The 21,289-nt window shown below is 53.6% G+C and overlaps 2 protein-coding genes across 5 annotated transcripts; both read left to right on the top strand.

Annotated features, from left to right (window-relative positions):
* The first annotated feature begins 3,712 nt into the window (after window positions 1-3,712).
* Window positions 3,713-12,436, top strand: RBM42 (RNA binding motif protein 42). 3 transcript variants are annotated; one of them, XM_025367908.1, is made up of 10 exons: window positions 3,713-3,978; window positions 4,217-4,370; window positions 5,755-5,839; window positions 5,946-6,020; window positions 7,558-7,623; window positions 7,699-7,874; window positions 8,311-8,643; window positions 8,880-8,997; window positions 11,910-12,104; window positions 12,193-12,436. In XM_025367908.1, exons 1-10 carry the CDS (start codon window positions 3,851-3,853, stop codon window positions 12,303-12,305), a joined length of 1,443 nt encoding a protein of 480 aa, XP_025223693.1. In that variant the 5' UTR covers window positions 3,713-3,850; the 3' UTR covers window positions 12,306-12,436. The 3 variants fall into 3 exon arrangements, with proteins under 3 accessions (XP_025223693.1, XP_025223694.1, XP_025223695.1); XM_025367909.1 differs by lacking the exon at window positions 7,558-7,623 and having other exon boundaries at window positions 7,720-7,874; XM_025367910.1 differs by lacking the exon at window positions 7,558-7,623 and having other exon boundaries at window positions 3,716-3,978; window positions 7,723-7,874.
* A 5,154-nt stretch (window positions 12,437-17,590) lies between these two features.
* Window positions 17,591-20,760, top strand: ETV2 (ETS variant 2). 2 transcript variants are annotated; one of them, XM_025368127.1, is made up of 7 exons: window positions 17,591-18,009; window positions 18,286-18,378; window positions 18,481-18,564; window positions 18,831-18,911; window positions 19,141-19,620; window positions 20,122-20,234; window positions 20,541-20,760. In XM_025368127.1, the coding sequence occupies exons 2-7, from the start codon at window positions 18,309-18,311 to the stop codon at window positions 20,739-20,741; spliced, it is 1,029 nt and encodes a 342-aa protein (XP_025223912.1). In that variant the 5' UTR covers window positions 17,591-18,009; window positions 18,286-18,308; the 3' UTR covers window positions 20,742-20,760. The 2 variants fall into 2 exon arrangements, with proteins under 2 accessions (XP_025223912.1, XP_025223913.1); XM_025368128.1 differs by lacking the exons at window positions 18,831-18,911; window positions 19,141-19,620.
* The last annotated feature ends 529 nt before the right edge of the window (window positions 20,761-21,289 follow it).

The raw sequence follows: 21,289 nt of genomic DNA, 5'->3' as shown, positions 1-21,289 counted from the left end.
AAGACGGAGTCTCACTCTCTTGCCCAAGTTGGAGTGCAGTGGCGTGATCTCAGCTCACTGCAACCTCTGCCTCCCAGGTTCAAGCCATTCTCATGCCTCGGCCTTCCCAGTAGCTAGAATTACAGGCACGCACCACCATGCCCATCTCACTTTTGTATTTTTAGTAGGGACGGGGTTTCATCATGTTGGCCAGACTAGTCTTGAACTCCTGACCTCTAGTGATCCGCCAGCCTCAGCCTCCCAAAGTGCTAGGATTACAGGCGTGAGTCACCACACCCAACCACATGGTCATATCTGAAATGGCTGGATGCTCTTAGGTGCTCTTTTTCTTTTTCTTTTCTTCTTTTTTTTTTTTGAGACAGAATCTGGCTCTGTTGCCCAGGCTGAAGTGCAGTGGCACGAACTCAGCTCACTGCAACCTCTGCCTCCTGGATTCAAGCAATTCTCATGTCTCAGCCTCCTGAATAGCTGGAATTACAGGCACCTGCCACCATGTCTGGCTAATATTTGTATTTTTTGTAGAGTCGGAACTTTACCATGTTGGCCAGGCTGCTCTCCAACTCCTGGCCTCATGTGATTCTGCCGCCTCTGCCTCCCAAATCTTCGCCTACTGGGATTACGGTTTCCCCTATCTCGGTAATTTTTTTTCCCCAAATTAAGTGAACATTAGATTTAATTTGCCTGACCCCAGAAGAAAAACAGGCACAGATGGTAGTTTTACTGGTGTTGCAGTAAGTTTTCAAATTTGGAAGTTTGGCAGCTTTATGATCTTAAACCTTGCTGTCCATCTCTCACACAACTCCTCTGTTGCCCTCCAGAGCCCCTTCACTCTCCCAGCTTTCCTCCTGCCCCTGGTTGCTATTTCCCAGCCTTTCCATGTTGGCTTTCCCATGCACAGTCCTTAATGTTCCTGCTCCTCCTCTCTCTCCTCATCACAGTTCCCAGCCCCCACCTTCAACTGAACTCAACAAAATCTTCATACGGTAGTCACATTGTTAGTAATAACACTGGCATTTTTATTTTGATAAAATAGACCATTTAAATTTTGAGATTCTACCTTATATTTTTTGAAATTACATACTAAAGCAAATAAGTAGTGATATAATGTCATTGGGGACGGAGATTTTTAGTGTGAATGAAAAAAGATAACAAATATAAACTCAAAGAAGTAAACACCTGTAGTCTTTCATATGAACTGGAAATATCAGAATAAAGTCATGATTTTTCTCTTTCTAAAAAATATATATTTCCCTGGTTAAGTCCCCTGAAAAGGTCTAAATATAATGACACCCCAGTAACTGAGCAGCACTAGTGTACAGACTGTGATCTCTTAAGTGCCATTTCTGACTAAGAACTAGGGACTCTTGTGAAAACAGCTGATTCTAGGTCTGGGGCAAGAAATGTGCAAAATGTGTACAGAATATTTTGTGCCAGGAAGCAAAGAAGTCCTCCAAGACTACTGTGGCCAAGTCAAAGGAACTCAGGAGCCAGTCTGAAGGGCTCTCACTGGCCAAAGGTGGGGCATGTTGAGCAGTAAAAAGAACCACAGTGGTTTGAAGCACATCAAATATGCCTGAATCTGTAAGTTCATGTTGATACTCATATACCTCATTGAAATCACCTTTGAAGAATACTAGGCACCCATTCATTATTTTGAAAAATTTTATATATAAAATAAAAGAAGCATGTTCTCTATTTTTCTTATACGTACAAGTAACCAATTTGTTTGTTTGTTTGTTTGTTTTTTTGAGACAGGGTCTCGTGCTGTCGCCCAGGCTGGAGGGCAGTGGTGAGATTTTGGCTCACTGCAACCTGTGCCTCCTGGGTTCAAGTGATTCCCCTGCTTCAGCCTCCCAAGTAGCTGGGATTACAGGAGCATGCCACCATGCCCAGCTAATTTCTGTATTTTTACTAGAGACCGGGTTTCGCCATGTTGGCCAATCTGGTCTCGAACTCCTGACCTCAGATAATCTGCCCGCCTCAGCCTCCCAGAGTGCTGGGATTATAGGTGTGAGCCACTGTGCCCGGCCTAAGTAACCAAATTTCTGATGAAGAGGTTATTTATGGAAGAATCACAACTAATAACTTCAGAGAAAATACTAGAATTCAAAAACCACTATTTGCCATGAATTAATTAAGTGATGGATACAAGTAATGATGATGAAGGGCTACTAAAACTATTAGGGGAAAGGTTGATTGGGCTGTCTCAAAAAATAATAACAAAAATAAAAGGCCAGGCATGGTGGCTCACGCCTGTAATCCCAGCACTTTGGGAAGCTGAGGTGGACAGATCACTTGAGGTCAGGAATTCGAGACCACCCTGGTCAACATGGTGAAACCCCATCTCCTCTAAAAATACAAAAATGAGCCAGGCATGGAGGCACAAGCCTGTAATCCCAGCTACTCCGGAAGCCGGGGCAGGAGAATAGACTGAACCCGGGAGGTGGAGGTTGCAGTGAGCTGAGATGGCACCTGCACTGCAGCCTGGGTGACAGCGAGACTGTCTCAAAACAAATACATAAATTAAAATTAAAATACAAAATAAGAGTGTCAGACCTCTGAGCCCAAGCTAAGCCATCATATCCCCTGTGACCTGCAGGTATACATCCAGATGGCTTGAAGCAACTGAAGATCCACGAAAGTGAAAATAGCCTTGACTGATGACATTCCACCATTGTGATTTGCTCCTACCCCACCCTAACTGAAACGATATATTCTCCGCCCACCTTTAAGAAGGTACTTTGTAATATTCTCCCCTGCCCTTAAGAAGGTACTTTGTAACATTCTCCCCTGTCCTTAAGGTACTTTGTAACATTCTCCCCGCCCTTGAGAATGTACTTTGTACGCCTATCCCAAACCTGTAAGAACTAATGATAATCCCATCAATCTTTGCTGACTCCTTTTTCGGACTCAGTCCGCCTGCACCCAGGTGAAATAAACAGCCTTGTTGGCCACACAAAGTCTGCCCAATTGGTGCTCTCTTCACACGGACGCGCGTGACAAAGAGAAGTATAGATCAAGTGAAATCCAGACGTGTTGAATATTGGTAGCGTTTGAGAGGTACTTAAGAGTTCGTTATACTATTCCCCCTAATGTGCATGTTTGAAAATACTCAGAATAAAACACTTGTGAGGGCTACGGGGACAAAAAGAAAAAAAAAAAAAAAGGGTCAGCTGTGGCCCAAGAAAGGACAGGGACCAAGCCCACGGACGTGCTCCTCTGAGTTGCACTAGTCTCTGGGCCTTGACTCCCACACTGAACAGCCTCCTCAAAAGTCTTCAGCTGTCGTCCAGGAAGCCCGGGTCAGGCGCTTCCTCCTGGGCGTCTTTGGTCTTCGTGGGAACCACAGGTCGGGTGTCAACCTACTCCAGGATAGGGGACCCCAGGCCTCCCAGCCTTGCCCAATCCTGGGGTTGACGCAGACTTTAGCGTCTTTTTAAACTTCCGGCGCAGGCTCCGCGGTAGCACAGGACTGTCCTCCGAAGTTTCGTGCGTTCTCAAAGGTCCAGATTCCACATTGGGGATGGGCCCAACTGACTTTGCTTCGCTCTCATTAGCCCGTGGTCCCCCAGGAAGGCGGGGCCGCCTCTCTTCGCTGTGCTCTCATAGGCCCAGGTTCTTGCGTTCTTGTGTCCTTCTCTCACTCTGATTGGCCTGTAGTCCCCTGAGGGTGTGGAAAAATCTCATTGGCTCTCGCGCCCGAACGTATGACGTCATGCGCCACCGCCCGTCGCTTTCGCTGGACGTCATTCTCGGGAGCCCACCCAGACGAAGGCTGAGAGTAGACAGCAGAACCAGCGGCGGCAGCTAAGCTGAGACAGTAGTAGCGGCGACAACGACGGCGGCAGCGATGGCTGGGGCGGGGCCAGCCCCGGGACTCCCGGGTGCAGGAGGACCCGTGGTCCCGGGTCCTGGCGCTGGCATCCCGGGCAAGAGCGGCGAGGAACGCTTGAAGGAAATGGAGGCGGAGATGGCCCTGTAAGGCCCGCGACAGGGAGTAATAAAAGTCGTCCCAGAGCCAGAGCCACCGAATCCCGGAGCCTCCAGGCCTCGATAGGCCAGAGATACGGCTCTAACATGGGGAAGTGGGACCTTCGGGATTGTGGGGGCGGGGATAGGGGAGAGGTTGGCAGGGGTGAGGGTCCCCTCGCGATATACCCAGAGTTACAAAATTGGTACGAGGTCCTGAGCGCTGGTGTCTGTTCTTCTCCTCCAGGTTTGAGCAGGAAGTTCTGGGGGCTCCAGTACCCGGAATCCCAACTGCTGTGCCTGCGGTGCCCACGGTGCCCACGGTCCCCACGGTAGAAGCGATGCAGGTCCCAGCGGCTCCTGTGATCCGTCCAATTATCGCGACCAACACATACCAGCAGGTACGGCTGAGCTAAGGCATATAAGTTAGGGAACACAATGCCTCGAACACGGTAGGTGTTTGTGTACAGAGAGCTGTTGACGTTTTAGCTTGTTGACTAATTAGCATGACAAATATTTTATGTGCCAGGCACTGAGAACACAGTAATGACTGAGGGAGACATTTCTGCCCTTTGGGCGCTTATATTCTAGAGCATGTTGTCCAGTAGAGCTTTCTGCAATGATGAGAATGTTCTGATATATTTCAAATTCATATTTAACAGTTCGTTATTCTCAGTCACATTTCAGGTGCTCAGTAGCCAGCTATATATGACTAGTAGAGAAAGAGAGAAATTATTGAGAATAGGCTGGGCGCTGGGTGCGGTGACTCACACCTGTAATCTCAGCACTTTGGGAGGCTGAGACAGGCAGATCACAAGGTCAGGAGATCGAGTCCATCTTGGCCAACATGGTGAAACCCCGTCTCTACTAAAAATACAAAAATTAGCTGGGTGTGGTGGCACGCGCCTATAGTCCCAGCTACTTGGGAGGCTGAGGCAGGAGAATCACTTGAACCTGGGAAGCGGAGGTTGCAGTGAGCCAAGATTGCACCACTGCACTTGAGACTGGTGACAGAGCGAGGAGACCAGTGACAGTGGAGTGAGCAAAGAGGAAAGTGGGAGGAAATAAGGACAGAGAGGTGAGGCCAAATCTTGGAGAGCCTTACAGCCATTTTAAGAACCCTGGCAGCCAGGCACAGTTGCTCCTGCCTGTAATCCCAGCACTGTGGGAGGCCAAGGCAGGTGGATCACGAGGTCAGGAGTTCAAGACCAGCCTGGCCAACATGGTGAAACCCCATCTCTACTAAAAATACAAAAATTAGCCGGGCGTGTTGGCGGACTCCTGTAATCCCAGCTACTCAGGAGGCTGAGGCAGGAAAATCACTTGAACCCAGGAGGCGGAGGTTGCAGTGAGCCAAGCTTGCACCACTGCACTCCAGCCTGGGCGACAGAGCGAGACTCCGTCTCAAAAAAAAGGAATAGACTGTAAAGGACAAGGGCAGAAGCCAGGAGATGGAGGAAGGGGCTATTACGGTAATCTAGACAGGAGCTAATGGTGGCTTGGATGGAGGTTGTGCATGTTAGATGGGGAGGAGGTTGGACACAGTTGCAGTCGGTGCTAAGTGCTGTGGGGAAGATGAAATAAGGTGGTGAGAGAAGCTGCTGCTCAGAGAGCCCTAGTGTGATCCCAAAAGCCTCCCCGAGAAGTGACATTGTAGCTGAGACCTGAGATAGCCAGTCACATACAGAGCATAAAGCATGAAGCTCTTGGTCTCTTGGGGTGAGCTAGCCTCAGCAGATGGGGAAGGCTGAGTCAGGCCCCTCACCCTGACCTCTTCCCCGACAGGTCCAGCAGACTCTGGAGGCCCGGGCAGCTGCTGCAGCCACAGTAGTTCCTCCCATGGTGGGTGGCCCTCCTTTTGTAGGCCCCGGTAAGTAAAGAGTGGCAAGGTGAGGGGGTTGGGCAATCAGGCAGGGTGGTAAAAAGGTGTGCCCAGGACTCTCCTCCCACCATCCTTGCCTCTTCCCTCCCAACAGTTGGCTTTGGCCCTGGTGATCGGAGTCACCTGGACAGTCCAGAGGCTCGAGAAGCCATGTTCCTGCGGCGGGCAGGTGAGTCTGGGGCCAGGGACCCCCACATGTAATCAGGCACTCTTGTTTACATGACTTCAGCCTCTTGCCTGAATCCTTGCTCTAAATCACCCTTTGCATTTCATCCCAACTTGATGTTGTCATCCTAAAGCACAAACCTGATCATGTCCTTCCTGATGATGTCAAGTCAATTTTGTTTTAACCTGATCACTGCAAACCAACCCTCCTGCTGTCAGTCCTAATTCCAAATTGCCACAGCACTTAACACCTCATAATAAGCTGTATCATTTCTTATTGACTGTGGCTATCATCTTTTGCATCCTCTGAAATACAAGCTCCATGAGGGGCAGAAGTCTCAGTACCTGCCACATAGGAAGCATTATGTTCTGTCTGTTGATGGGATGAACAGACTGTTGAGACAAGCACCAGGCTCTTCCCCTGGCAGTCACAACCCTACATGACCTTGCTTCTTGCAGGGAGAGATCCCCAGCAGCCCGAACATTTCTGGGATGTGCTAGCCGTGCTTTTGTTAAGGTCCCTTCTCTCCCTGCTCACTGTCACCCAGCTGTAATCTTCCAGCCATCCTCCCCCGCAGGCCATTTTCCACATTCCACCTTTTGTTCTTCAAATAACCTTTACTCACACTGTCAACTTGTAGGACATTACTTCCTTATATGTATGAAAAGGATGCATGTTCTTATTTGGATGTAAAATTCTGGTATAATCTTTGTTAAACCAAACATGCTACTTATGTTACCTAAACCCTGTTAAACTTTTTAATCTGATGATCTCTGAGAAGTTGTAATGTCTCTTAGTTTTTAGTATGGTTTTGATCAAAATGCAAATCTGACCTACTCCCCCTGCCCAGCTTCCAACCCGCTGTGGCTCCCCAGTGCCCTCAGGAGGACACCCGTGGTTCAGCCAAGAATGCTGTGCTTTCAAAACAAAACAGCTCTACCTGGGTGTCTGCTGGCCGCTCAGCCCTTCTCATGACACTCTCTAAGCCCCGCTTCTTCTATTACAGTTACACTAAACTGAAAAGGGAAAGGTTTTGCTTATAAGTGTTCTCCCTGCCAATAATATTCGCAGTCACCCTTTGCCCAACACTTCATTGTCCCTCGGGTCTCAGCTCACAGGTCCCTTTCTCCAGGAAGCCTTCCCTAGGCCTGGCTGGGTCAGAGGGCTCCCCTCTCTTAGCACTGATCCCGCTGCCTGAGCTTCCCCACTTCCAGCCCTGGTCCCCATTGTCTCTCCTTCTCTAGTGATGTCTCCATTCGCTCCTCTGGACCAGGAGCTCCCTGAGAACCCTGGGTCTGTGGGTGTGTCCCCAGCATTGCCTGCCACAGGGCTGAGCCGGAGGAGCTCCTCAGTGGTAAATTTTCATGCAGTGAACCAGGGGAGAGGCCCCCAGGACTCCCCAGGAGGGCTCCCCAGACTCTTCTCCAGGATTTCTTGTATGCTGAGAGTGCGCACACACATACACGCACACATGCACACACACCTTGCCCCAAGTGCCCCTGTCCCCCATGACACACACCCCCATCTCTCTCTCCCACAGCTGTGGCCCCCCAGAGGGCCCCTATCCTGCGTCCAGCCTTCGTCCCCCACGTGCTACAGAGAGCAGGTGAGGGGCCAGGGTCATCATCCCTGCCACATAACTCCCCCCAGGCCCTGGAACTCCCCACTAACACCCTGACAGATTCTGCTCTCTCCTCTGCAGCAGCCGGCCCCCGCCCTATGGCCCTACGGCCCCCTCACCAGGCCCTCGTGGGCCCCCCTCTGCCTGGGCCCCCTGGACCACCCATGATGCTGCCACCAATGGCTCGGGCTCCAGGTCCCCCGCTGGGCTCCATGGCTGCGCTGAGGCCCCCTCTGGTGAGTGTGGACAGGGAACTACTGGTCAGACGTGCGGTGGACGGGGAGACCATCCATCCTGGCCCAATGGGCTATGTCTGAGTTGGCCTCTCCCCTGACTTTCTGTTTCTCTACCTTCTCACTCTGCCTTTATCTCTGTCTCTTTCTGCATCTGTCTTTCTGTGGCAAAATCTGTTCTCTCCTTTTGTGAAGCAATTACAGAGAGAAACATGCTATTGGAATATTTCTCTTTTGATTGTTCCTGATGTTCTTGTCTGTGGCTGTCTCTCTCTGCCTATGTTTCTCCTTCTCTGTGTTTGTCTGGCTAGAGACTCTGCCTGGGTGTCTCTTGGCTGCTCTCTGGCCTCCAGGCCCTTGCTTTGTTGGATGGAATGGGGATGAGAGTAAGGTCTGAGCCTGTGAGCCAGCCCCCCTCATGCTCTCCTCTTACCCACAGGAAGAACCAGCAGCACCCCGAGAGCTGGGCCTAGGCCTGGGGTTGGGCCTGAAAGAGAAGGAAGAGGCAGTGGTGGCGGCAGCGGCTGGGCTGGAGGAGGCTAGTGCAGCTGTGGCCGTGGGGGCAGGAGCTGCCCCAGCTGGCCCTGCAGTCATCGGGCCCAGCCTGCCTCTGGCCCTGGCCATGCCCTTGCCCGAGCCTGAGCCCCTGCCCCTCCCGCTGGAGGTCGTCCGCGGCCTTCTGCCCCCACTGCGCATTCCTGAACTCCTGTCCCTGCGTCCTCGGCCCCGGCCCCCTCGGCCAGAGCCACCCCCTGGCCTCATGGCTCTTGAGGTAAGCAGGGAGCCTAGTGGTGAGGGGACAGAGGGGACAAGGGGCAGACAGGGGCCCAGGAACTTCCACACAGACGGACCGGGCAGCAGGAGGACCTGGGGGAGGGAGGCGGACACATGTGTCCCACATCCAGAAGCACATCCAGCCCTTACTGTGGTGGCAAGAGGGCCAGGGACCAGCGGACAGTGGGAGACCCCAATACCAAGCCCTTTGCATCCCTCCCCTTTCCTCTGCAGGTCCCAGAGCCCCTGGGTGAAGACAAGAAGAAGGGGAAGCCAGAGAAATTGAAACGCTGCATTCGCACAGCAGCAGGGAGCAGCTGGGAGGACCCCAGCCTGCTGGAGTGGGATGCAGGTAAGCTGCTGAAGCTCGAGGTCAGGCATGGCTCAGCCAAGGTCAGACCAGGCTGCTGTCCTTGGGATGCAGACTGGGAGGGTGAACCTGGTAACTCCACCTCTCTCAGTAGGGTGGGCGCTGTTGTTAGCCCACCTTGGGGAGGGGAGGCTGTGGCTCAGGGACTGGTTCCTCACCCAGCCATGGGCCAGAGCTCAGTGGAGGTGACAGGGACATGGGGCTTTGCAGCCCGTTTTACTCATGAGGTGCCTGGCTTCAGAGAGCATTCTTTTTTTTCCCAACTCTTAGAAAAAAAAAATTTATATATTTTTTTTTTTATGAGATGAAGTCTCACTCAGTTGCCCAGACTGGAGTACAGTAGCACAATCTCGGCTCACTGCAGCCTCCGCCCCCCAGGTTCAAGTGATTGTCCTGCCTCAGGCTCCCAAAGTGCTGGGATTACAGGCATGAGCTGCTGCGCCTGGCCGGGAAAAATTTTAAACAAAGAATGGCGCAGTAAACAGCCGTCTGCCCACCACCTAGATTCTGCAATTAACATTTTGCTGTGTTCACTTTTTTCCTCTTTGTGTACGTATATGGTTTCTTTGTTTTTAGCTCAGTCATTTGAAGCAAGTTATAAGTGAAGTAATCACTTCTAAATATCTCAGTATTTATCTCCTAAGAAAAGAGACACTTTGGCCAGGCACGGTGGCTCACACCTGTAATCCCAGCACTTTGGGAGGCGGAGGCAGGTGGCTCACTTGAGGTCAGGAGTTCAAGACCAGCCTGGCCAACTTGGTGGAACCCCGTCTCTACTGAAAATACAAAAAAATTAGCCAGGCATGGTGGGAGGCACCTATAATCCCAGCTACTTGGTTGGCTGAGACAGGAGTATCGCCTGAACCCGGGAGGCGGAGGTTGCAGTGAGCCGAGATCAGGCCACTGCACTCCAGCCTGGCAATAGAACGAGACTCCATCTCAAAACAAAAAAAAAAAAGGAAAGATATGAGATACTTTTTGCATATCATAAGACCATTATCAACTCTAAGAAAATTAATTCTTCAGTATCTTATTTTTAGTTTATATTCGTATTTCCCTAGGTGTCCCAAAACTCTGTTAGAACTATTAATATTTTTGCCCTGAATCAACATGCATGCAGTTTTATGTCCCTCAATTATATCTTTTTGGTTTTTTGGTTTTTTTTTTTTTCTGAGATGGAGTCTCACTCCATCACCCAGGCTGGAGTGCAGTGGCTCTATCTCGGCTCACTGCAGCCTCCACCTGCCTGGTTGAAATAATCGTCCTGCCCCAGCCTCCCAAGTAGCTGGGGCTACAGGCGCGCGCCACCATGCTTGGCTAAGTTTTTTTATATTTTTAGTAGAGACGGGGTTTCACCATGCTGGCCAGGCTGGTCTCGAACTCCTGACATCGTGATCCGCCTGCCTCCACCTCCCAAAGTGCTGGGATTACAGGCATGAGCAACCGTGCCTGGCCAAAATATCTCTTTTCTTAGGAGATAAATATTGAGAGATTTAGAAGTGATCACTTAAAACTTGCTTCAAATGACTAAACTAAAAACAAACCATATACACACCCGGCCCTGATTATATTTTAATAAGAACGGTCTCTTTCCTACTTCGTTGTTTTGTATATATTTTTTGAAGTGTCCAGGGCAGTTGTCATGTACAAGGTCCCACCTTCTGAGTTTGGCCAGTTGTTTGCTTCTGGCATCACTTAACTTCTGCTTAGAGTGTCCCAAATCACAGACACCATGGGGCAGCCGCAGCAATGGCCGAGGAAGGAGATAGACCCCTCCTGCCTTAGTGTTTGACTTCCGTCCCCTCTCCTGGGACCGTCCACCTGGCCCAGAGAAGACCCTAGCTCTGTGACCTTGGGCAAGTCACTTAGCCTGTTTTTTTTGTTTTTCTTCTTTTTTTTTTTTTCTTTTTTTTGAGACAGAGTCTCACACTGTCACCCAGGTTAGAGTGCAGTGGTGTAATCTTGGTTCACTGCAACCTCCACCTCCTGGGTTCAAGCAGTTCTCCCACCTCAGCCTTCCGAGTAGCCGGGATCACAGGCACCCATCACCACACCTAGCTAATTTTTGTATTTTTTGGTAGAGATGGGGTTTTACCATGTTGGTCAGGCTGGTCTTGAACTCTCGAGCTCAAGTGGTCTGCCTCCCTTGGCCTCCCAAAGTGCTGGGATCACAGGCGTGAGCCACTGCATTTGGCTCACTTAGCCTTTTAAGCCTCATCTGCCTCCTCCCCTCTCTTGTGGAGACAGGGATTCTTTGGGACAGAGCATGTTCAGTGGAAGCACAGGCCCCACTCAGAGGCAGCGTGAGAATGTCAGCTGGGTGCAGCCGTGGCAGAGCAGCAGGCAGCATGTCCAGGTCTCAAGGGGGAGTTAGGGCAGGCTTTGCAGGGGAAGCAGGGCTGAGGAAAGATGAAGCCCATGTTCCTGAGGTGCCATGACGGGCAGCCAGTGGGTGACGGGCCCAGGGGACCAAGGGATGCCGAGGCTCAGAGGAAAGGCCAGGGCTGGGGCAGAGTTAGGGGTGTTACTACGGGAATGAGTGAGGTGGCCCTGGGGTGGGGAGGGCAGTGCAGTTCAAGGTTAAAAGTAAGAACTCAAGCCAGATGCCTGAGCTCTTGTCCCAACTCCACCACTTCCTGCTTGTGTCACTTAGAGCAGTGACTTGACCTCTCTGTGCCTCAGTGTAAAAGCATGGTTGGGAGTGCCAGAAATGGAAAACACCCCTCCAGGTGCCCGGCCGAGCTCCTAGCGCAGGGTCAGTAGGTGTTGACCATTATTACTAAGAGGTCCCTAGGCAGAGACGGGATACCTCCGAAAAGGTGGGGTCATTCAGACAAGGTAGACACCGGGCAAGGCCTCTGCATCCTCTGACGTCATCTCTCCCCCATCCCCAGATGACTTCCGGATCTTCTGTGGGGATCTGGGCAATGAGGTGAACGATGACATCTTGGCACGCGCCTTCAGCCGCTTCCCATCCTTCCTTAAGGCCAAGGTGATCCGTGACAAGCGCACAGGCAAGACCAAGGGCTACGGCTTCGTCAGCTTCAAGGACCCCAGCGACTACGTGCGCGCCATGCGTGAGATGAATGGTGGGTGTGGCCTCCCCTGGGGACTGCGGGCATGGCACGCGCTGACCTAAGCCTGACCAAGCCTGCCTTGAACCCTCTGTCTCCACAGGGAAGTATGTGGGCTCGCGCCCCATCAAGCTTCGCAAGAGTATGTGGAAGGACCGGAATCTGGACGTGGTCCGCAAGAAGCAGAAGGAAAAGAAGAAGCTGGGCCTGAGATAGGGTCTGTGGCCAGGCACCCGCTCCCACCTGGCCGGGCGCTGGCTCCTTCCTCAGTTCTCTTTGGAAAACCCCCAGCTGTCCACGCATCCCCTGCCCCAAAACCAGTTTCAATAAATTTATGTTCATTTCCACCCCTGGCTGGGCATGGAAGCACGCTGTGGGGAACAGGGCTTGGCTTCCCCACACGTGGAAATGGCGGGGAGCCTTGAGAGTTTACCCAGACAAACACCCAGGCAGGGGCTTCTGAGCCCTTCCTGTGCACCCATTCCCTCTTCAAACCTCTTCCACACATGCCGAGTGCCGCCCACTCCAGAGGAGAAAGGGGGCGCCAGTGGCAAGGGTTGAGCCAAGCTGAGGCCCACACCTGTGTCCTGGCTACCTCCTGTGTTCTCAGCACTAAGGTAGGAGATCTTCTAGGCCCTTCCCTTCTGGAGCTCACAGCCTTCTAGGCCCTCCATCCAGCAGACTCACCAAGGGTCTGAACAGTGCTTGGGGACACAATGGTGACTAAAAGTCCTGGGCCTTGCACCCTTAGAGCTCAAGGTCCAGTGGCAGAAAATAGGCTCAATGCCCTGACAGTAAGAGCCCAGAGTGGTCAGGGCAGGATGGGGGCACCCAGGGCAGTGACCTGTGGGTGAGGGGGCCCTTCCTGAAGGAACTGTCCACCCCCAAGTCTCCTCAGGCTTTCCAGCTTCTCCAGTCTGCCACGCCCAGCCAGCTCGCCGTGCTCTAAGTCTCGGTGGGCACCTCTGCATCTCTGTCTCTGTGGGTACCCCTCCATTTCTTGTCTCTAAGCCTCTATATCCCTTTTGGTCTCTGTTCTTTCCTTTGAAGCTGGGAAATGAAAAAGGAGGAGAGACCCACAGATGGAGAGAGAGAACAGAGACTCGGGGTCTGTCCCCCTCTTTTCCCAGCTCCAAGCTGGCCTCTGCCTATCTGAAGAGGTGTCTGTTCAGGGACTTGAATGCCAGGCTGAGAGCTTAAGCTTTATGTAGAAGGCAGCAGCAAACCCCAAAAAGCTGAGGAAATTCAAGCAGCAGCAAGGTCCTAGGCAGCACAGATGTGTACTGGGCGCGGTGGCGCAGGCCTGTAATCCCAGCAATTTGGGAGGCCAAGGCACGCAGATCACTTGAGGTCACGAGTTCAAGACCAGCCTGGCCAACATAGTGAAACCCCATCCCTACTGAAAAATACAAAAATTAGTTGGGTATGGTGGTGGGCACATGTAGTCCCAGCTACTTGGGAGGGCTGAAGCAGGAGAATCGCTTGAACCCCGTAAAAGGTTGCAGTGAGCCCAGATCGCGCCACTGCACTCCAGCCTTGGTGACAGAGTGAGACCGTCTCAAAAAAAAAAAAAAAAAAAAGCCCTGCGACCACCACTGTGGCTGGAAGTCTGGAAGGAGGCTGGGGCAGGGACCAAGCCAGAGGAGGGAGATGGCAGGGTCTGAGTATGGGGAGGAGAGGGGGGTCTCCCAGGGACACAGCCATCAGAACCCTCCATTAGGAGGGAGCAGGTTGGGCAGGACTTTGTGGGGCATAAGTCGGGGGATGGACAATACCAAGGCCTCTCAGGGATGGAGGTCCCCCAGGAGAGGTGTCGAATTTCTCCTGTTCCTGTCTTCCCTGCCTTACTGCCCCCTCTCTGACGTCACATTTTCCAGTTCGGTCAGAGGCTGAGAGCCTCCCTCCCTGGCAGGAAGTGCCCTTTAGCCCCCTGCCACCTGGGCCAGACCACCCAGCCCCAGGATCCTCAAAGCCCCTTCCCCCCATCACTAGTCTTTCCTACCCCGACCCCCCTTGTGATCACTGCAAGTATAGGGGCATGGGAGGAGATAGGAAGAGAGGATGGCTCCAGAAAGGACGCTTCCAAATGCATGTGATTCTCACTTCCGAGTGGGAGCAGAACAGTAGGTACAGGTGGACATGCAGAGTGGGGCAACAGGCACTGCAGACTCCAAAAGGCGGGAGCGTAGGGGAAACTGAACGGTTACCAGTTGGGTACGTTGTTCACTATTCGGGTGCACTAAAGGCCCAGGCCTCACCGTGACATGTATCCAGTAAGGAATCTGCACTTGTACCCCCTAAATGTTTTATCTTTTTTTCTTTTTAATGTACGTGAGTCTTCCTGAGAACAGGGAGAGACACACATAGAATGTGGCAGGTGGAGGTAGAGATGGCGCTGTGAGCAGGAGGCTCAGGCAGAGATGAGAACCATCAGAGACTGCAGTGGGAAGGGAGACGGGGAGAAAACCAAGAGACAGATGGAGACAGACAAGGAGATGAGATAGGAACACTCAAAGACAGATGGGGAGGGACAGAGATGTCAGAAGAGACTGGGTGACAAAGCCTCACTGGAGTCAGGCCCATGGCAACAGAGACCCAGCTTTAGAGATGCCAACCTGAAGAAAGAGGGCAGGGAGACATGGAAAGACAGTCAGACAAGAGGCCAGCTTCAAGGACAGGAAGCCAGGACTCCCTTCAGGCCCCCGCACTGGATGGATAGAGGGACCAGTGATGCTCCAGGGCTCTGTGGCTCACCCCACACTGATTCCATCCCAGTCCCACTCCCACCCCATGGGACCCCATGGAGCCCAGTTTACTTTCTGTAAAATGGAAGGAGGAGCAGTGCCCCCCGATCTCCAGAACAGCAAGTAGTTAATGATCAACAGGCTGCGTGGGGATTGAAAGATGCCTATATGCAAAAGTTATTTTTAATGGTAAATATTACGTACTTATTAAAATACAGCAGGATGGGCTGGGCACGGTGGCTCATGCTTCTGATTCCAGCACTAAGGCTAAGGCAGGTGGATAGCTTGAGGCCAGGAGTTTGAGACCAGCCTGGCCAACATGGCAAAACCCCATCTCTACTAAAAATGCAAAAATTAGGCTAAAAATGCAAAAAATGGTGGCTCACGCCTGTAATCCCAGCACTTTGAGAGGCTGAGGCAGGTGGATCACTTGAGGTCAGGAGTTCAAGACCAGCCTGGCCAACATGGTGAAACCCTGTCTCTACTAAAAATGCAAAAACTAGCCAGGCGTGGTGGCGGGCACCTGTAATCCCAGCTACTCGGGAGGCTGAGGCAGAAGAATCACCTGAACCTGGGAGGCAGAGGTTGCAGATCGAGACTCCCTGTCAAAAAAAAAAAAGAATTAGCCGGGCATGGTGGTGTGCACATGTAATTCCAGCTACTTGGGAGACTGAGGCAGGAAAATCACTTGAGCCTGAGAGGCAGAGGTTGCAGAGAGCTGAGATCGTGCCACTGCACTCCAGCCTGGGTGACAGAGAGACTCTATCTCTTAAAAAAAAAAAAAAAAGGCTGGGCGCAGTGGCAAGCCTGTAATCCCAGCACTTTGGGAGGCCGAGATGGGCGGATCACGAGGTCAGCAGATCAAGACCATCCTGGCTAACATGGTGAAACCCCGTCTCTACTAAAAATACAAAAAAATTAGCCAGGCGTGGTGGCGGGTGCCTGTAGTCCCAGCTACTCAGGAGGCTGAGGCAGGAGAATGCCCACCCGGGAGGCGGAGCTTGTAGTGAGCTGCGATCACACCACTGCACTCCAGCCTGGGCGACAGAGCAAGACTGTCTCAAAAACAAAAAACAAAAACAAACAAAAAACTATAGCACGATGGGCACAGTCTGAAGCCAAGTTACCTGGGTTAAGGGTTGCAGACTTAGCGAATAAAAATATAGGACACTTGCGGGGCACGGTGGCTCACGCCTGTAATCCCAGCACTCTGGGAGGCCGAGGCGGGCCTATCACCTGAGGTCAGGAGTTTGAGAACAGCCTGGCCAACATGGTGAAACCCCGTCTCTACTAAAAATACAAAAAAATTAGCTGGGCGTGGTGGCACTTGCCTGTAATCCCAGCTACTTGGAAGGCTGAGGCAACAGAATTGCTTGAACCCGGGAGGTGGAGGTTGCAGTGAGCTGAGATGGTACCACTGCACTCCAGCCTGGGTTACAGAGCAAGGAAAAATATTATATATATATATATACAGGACACCCAGTTATTGAATTTAAATGAACTATTTTATAGTTTAGGCATGTCCTAAATATTTCATGTATGTATGTATATGTTACATGTATAGCTGGGTTTTTTTTGTTGTTGTTTTTTGCTGAATTATTTGAGCAAGTTACAGACTTTTTTTTTTTTTGAGATGAAGTTTCACTCTTGTTCCCCAGGCTGGAGTGCAATGGCGCGATCTCGGCTCACTGCAGTCTCCACCTGCCGGGTTCTAGTAATTCTCCTGCCTCAGCCTCCCAAGTAGCTGGGATTACAAGCACCCGCCACCACGCCCGGATAATTTTTTTGTATTTTTAGTAGAGACGGGGTTTCACCATATTGGACAGGCTGATCTCGAACTCCTGACCTCAGATGATCCACCTGCCTCAGCCTCCCAAAGGGCTGGGATTACAGGTGTGAGTCACCGCACCCAACCACGAGTTACAGACATTATAACATTTTATCTCGGGCCGGGCGCGGTGGCTCATGCCTGTAATCCCAGCACTTTGGGAGGCCGAGACGGGCGGATCACGAGGTCAGGAGATCGAGACCATCCTGGTTAATATGGTGAAACCCCGTCTCTACTAAAAAGTACAAAAAAACTAGCCGGGCAAGGTGGCGGGCGCCTGTGGTCCCAGCTACTTGGGAGGCTGAGGCAGGAGAATGGCATGAACCCGGGAAGCGGAGCTTGTAGTGAGCTGAGATCTGGCCACTGCACTCCAGCCTGGGCGACAGAGCGAAACTCCGTCTCAAAAAAAAAAACAAAAAAAAACAAACAAAAAAAAACATTTCATCTCTGAGTTCATTTCCTAAATGATATTTCATCCTGAATACCATTATCAAACCTAAGAAAATAATTCTATGATATTTCATATTCAGTTCATACTCCAATTTCCCCAATTGTCCTAAACTATTACAGCACGGAAGGCATGGGGTCTGGAGAAGGGCAGTGGGAAGATGTCTGCCTTAATTTCCCCCTTCATCAAAGGAAAGTATGTATTGTACTTGCCTCATAGAAGGATGCAATGAAGGCGCATGGCACAGTTGGTTTCACACAATGAGCCCTCATTTAATGTTGGCTGTTATTGCTACTATCGTTATTGTTGAAATTGTTTTTGTCAATATTGTTATGATTGGCACTCCTGGGAAGCAGCCCCCAGGGGCCCGGTGGGGGATTGGGTCGGCTTTCACTTCTGCTCCACCCCCTGCAGTTACTCTGCCGATTGTGACGTCAGCTGACGCTGGGGGCGGGTGGGAGAATCTGGCCGGAAATCCCTCTTCCTGTTGCAGATAAGCCCAGCTCAGCCCAGCTGACCCCAGACCCTCTTCCCTCACTCCCCCCATGTCGCAGGATCAAGACCCTGAGGCAGAGAGCCTGTTCACCAAGTCCCCCGCCCCGCCCCCATCACCCCGTAAACTTCTCCAGCCTCCGCCCCGCCCTCACCCAGCCCGCTGTTCCCCAAGCCCCGCTCCAAGCCCACGCCACCCCTGCAGCAGGGCAGCCCCAGAGGCCAGCACCCATCCCCGAGGCGGGGGTCGCGGCTCGGCCCCGCCCCTGCCCCTGCAACTTGAGCCTGGCTGCGACCCCTGCTCTGACGTCTCGGAAAATTCCCCCTTGCCCGGGCCCTTGGGGGAGGGGGTGCATGGTATGAAATGGGGCTGAGACCCCCGGCTGGGGGCAGAGGAACACGCCAGAGGTGAGCCATGAACTGAGGACTAAATGCCTGGGTGTCTGGGTTAGGAAGGACCTGGGGACTAGACTCCCAAGAGGCCGGGGGCCTGGACTCCTGGGTCTGAGAGAGGAAGAGAGCTGGGGTCCCTCACTCCCGGGACCAAGATTCTAGGCTCCTGGGGAAGGAGGGAGCGGAGGCCTGGACTCCTGGCTGTGAGGGAAGCCAGGGCTGGGGCCCAGACTCCAGGGCCTCCAAGTGTCACCAGCTCACCCATTGCCATCTGGACTTTTCCCGACCCAGAACACTCAGAAGGCATCGCATCCATGGACCTGTGGAACTGGGATGAGGCATCCCCACAGGAAGTGCCTCCAGGGAACAAGCTGGCAGGGCTGGGTAGGCTGCCAGGGCTGGGTAGGCTGCCGGGGCTGCCACAACGTGTGTGGGGAGGGTGTCCAGGTGGGGCCTCTGCTAACCCTAAACCCTTATCGCCTGCAGAAGGAGCCGAATTAGGCTTCTATGTCCCTGATGTGGCACTCCAAGGGGACACGCCGACAGCGACAGCAGAGACATGCTGGAAAGGTGGCTGCGGGCTGGGACCCCTGAGTGCTGGAAAAGAAGCGGGAGGGTGGAATCCTAGGGAAAAGGGAGGAGGGGGGCGTGCCTAGGCTCCTGGGACTGGGTGGGGAGGGGCCGCGTGCTTGACTCCCTGAGGATGAAGGAAAAGGGGGCGCGGGGTGCTGAAATAGGGGCTGGGGGGTCATAACTCCCAGTCCCTGACAAGTAAAGACCAGAGGGTGGGTAGTTGAGGGTTCTCTGTCATTGCTCACACTCCTCCATAAACTCAGGTACAAGCTCATCCCTGACAAGCTTTCCACAGCTGGACTGGGGCTCCGCGTTACTGCACCCAGAAGTTCCATGGGGGGCGGGTGAGTGTGGGGAGAGGCGGTGGGAGGAGGGGACTGGGGTCCCGAGGCACCAGGGCTGGAGGTGTAGACTCCCTGATCTTTGAGGACTGAGAACACCTGCGCTCTCAAGGTGGCATGGCCTGGATCAGGGACAGCCCGGCCCCAAGTGCCAGGGCTGAGAGCTTAGACCCCTAGAGTTTTTGAGGGTGCACCTGGGCTCCCCTCACTCAGGGTCCGTTACTCCTCACAGAGCCCGACCCTCAGGCTCTTCCGTGGTCGGGGGACTGGACAGACGTGGCGTGCACAGCCTGGGACTCTTGGAGTGGCGCCTCGCAGACGCTGGGCCCCGCCCCTCCCGGCCCGGGCCCCGCCCCTGCTGCCGGCTCCGAAAGCGCCGCGGGCCACAACTGCATCCCCGCGGAGGGAGGGGCCACCTTGTGGTCGCGCGCCCAGGCCGCCGGGAGCAACACCACCTGGGACTGTTCTGTGGGCCCCGACGACATCACCTACTGGGGCAGTAGCCTGGGCGGGGAGCCGCGCACGGACTGTACCATTTCTTGGGGCGGGCCCGAGGGCCCGGACTGTACCACGTCCTGGAACCCGGGGCTGCGTGCGGATGGCACCACCTCTTTGAAAGGGTACCAAAGTTCAGCTCTCACCATTTCCTCCGGACCGAGCCCGCAGTCGGACCGTGCCAGTTTGGCTCGATGCCCCAAAACTAACCACCGAGGTGAGAAGACCACAAAGACTGCAGGGAGGGCGAAGCTGGAGTCTTGAGCTGGGACCCAGGCACCTAAGGGGGCGGAGCCCGAGAGACTGACAGCGAGGGGGCGGGGTTTAGAGACCATGGACTCGAGCGAGGAGGGGCCGGTGGCCCGCACTCCTCTCCTCCAGAGGGCTAAGACACTGGTAGTCTTATAGAGACCAAGAGGGTGAGGAGGACCCAGGCTGTTGGATTATATAAAACGAAAGCGATGAAGGCCCAGACTCCTGGGTCTCCGAGATGGGGAGGCCAAACTCCTAAATCTCTGAGACTGGGGCCCTGGACGCTTGAGTCTCCAAGACTGACTGTTGGGTCCCCTATATAGAGGGATTTGAACTCGTGGATCTCAGAGAAGGGGAGGATCCAGACTCCTGGATCCCGAGTTGGGAGGACCTGGACCTCTAGATCATTTAAGTGGTGTGATCTAGGGCCGGGAAGACTGAGTGTGCCCCTCCCTTCATCCCGCAGGTCCCATTCAGCTGTGGCAGTTCCTCCTGGAGCTGCTGCACGACGGGGCGCGTAGCAGCTGCATCCGTTGGACTGGCAACAGCCGCGAGTTCCAGCTGTGCGACCCCAAAGAGGTGGGGCAGCTCCCCCGCCCAGCCAAGTCCTGCTCCGTTTCCTCTAGTTCAATTTAGCCCCGCCCAAGGGCTAGGTTCAATCGCCTAGGCCTTGGCCCCGCCCCTCCCCGGCCCACTCGGGGCCCCGCCCAACCCTTCTCAAACCCAATCTCCCGCCTGGATTTCTGCCTCAGCCAACCCAGTCTCCACCCGGCTCCGCGGGGCCTCGCCCAGGTCTGCACTGCACACCGTCCCCAGGCCCGGCCCGCCCAACTATTGCCAAGCCCCGCCCCTTCCCACTCCGACCGAGCCCGGCCTCTGTCCTAGGTGGCTAGGCTGTGGGGCGAGCGCAAGAGAAAGCCGGGCATGAATTACGAGAAGCTGAGCCGAGGCCTGCGCTACTACTATCGCCGCGACATCGTGCGCAAGAGCGGGGGGCGCAAGTACACCTACCGTTTCGGGGGCCGAGTGCCCAGCCTAGCCTATCCGAACTGTGCGGGGGGCGGAAGGGGAGCAGAGACACAATAAAAATTACCGGTCAGACCTCTTGGCGCGTGCTCCTCTGCTGCATTCTTCCCGCTGATACTGACTACACGCGCTAGGGAGCCTAAGTGTGCAGCTCCACATGTTGGAATTTGGCCTCCCCACCTTGGAGACCCCAGGCGTCTGGGCCTTCATCTCTTTCCTCTCACATAATCCAGGAGCCTGGATCCTTGCTCCCTAAAAGACTGTAGTGCCTTAGTCCTCTCCTCCCCGAAGACCCTGGAGTGCGGGCCACCAGCCCCAAGTCTCTTAAGCGCCTAGGTCCCTAAGCCCCGCCCCTCGCTGTCAGTTTCCCGGGTCCCGCCCCCTTAGGCCCCGCCTCTCGACTCAGCCTTCACTCCCTCCGCAGTCTTCGCGGACCACCCACCTCCGTGGTTAGTTTTGGGATAACGAATCACCTACCTCCAGTGCTGGGCAATGACCAAAGGAGACCCAGACCCTTAGGGAGCCTGCCATGTGCCCGCCCTGTGATGAGAGAGGCAAAGAAACTAAACCCAAAGGCCATAGGGCCTACTGTGTGCCTGCCCTGTGTC

The sequence above is a fragment of the Theropithecus gelada genome, chromosome 19 (assembly GCF_003255815.1).
Source record: "Theropithecus gelada isolate Dixy chromosome 19, Tgel_1.0, whole genome shotgun sequence".
NCBI classification, from domain to species: domain Eukaryota; kingdom Metazoa; phylum Chordata; class Mammalia; order Primates; family Cercopithecidae; genus Theropithecus; species Theropithecus gelada.
Note: the sequence above shows the minus strand (reverse complement) of the source record. Positions and strands in the feature narration are given on the sequence as shown.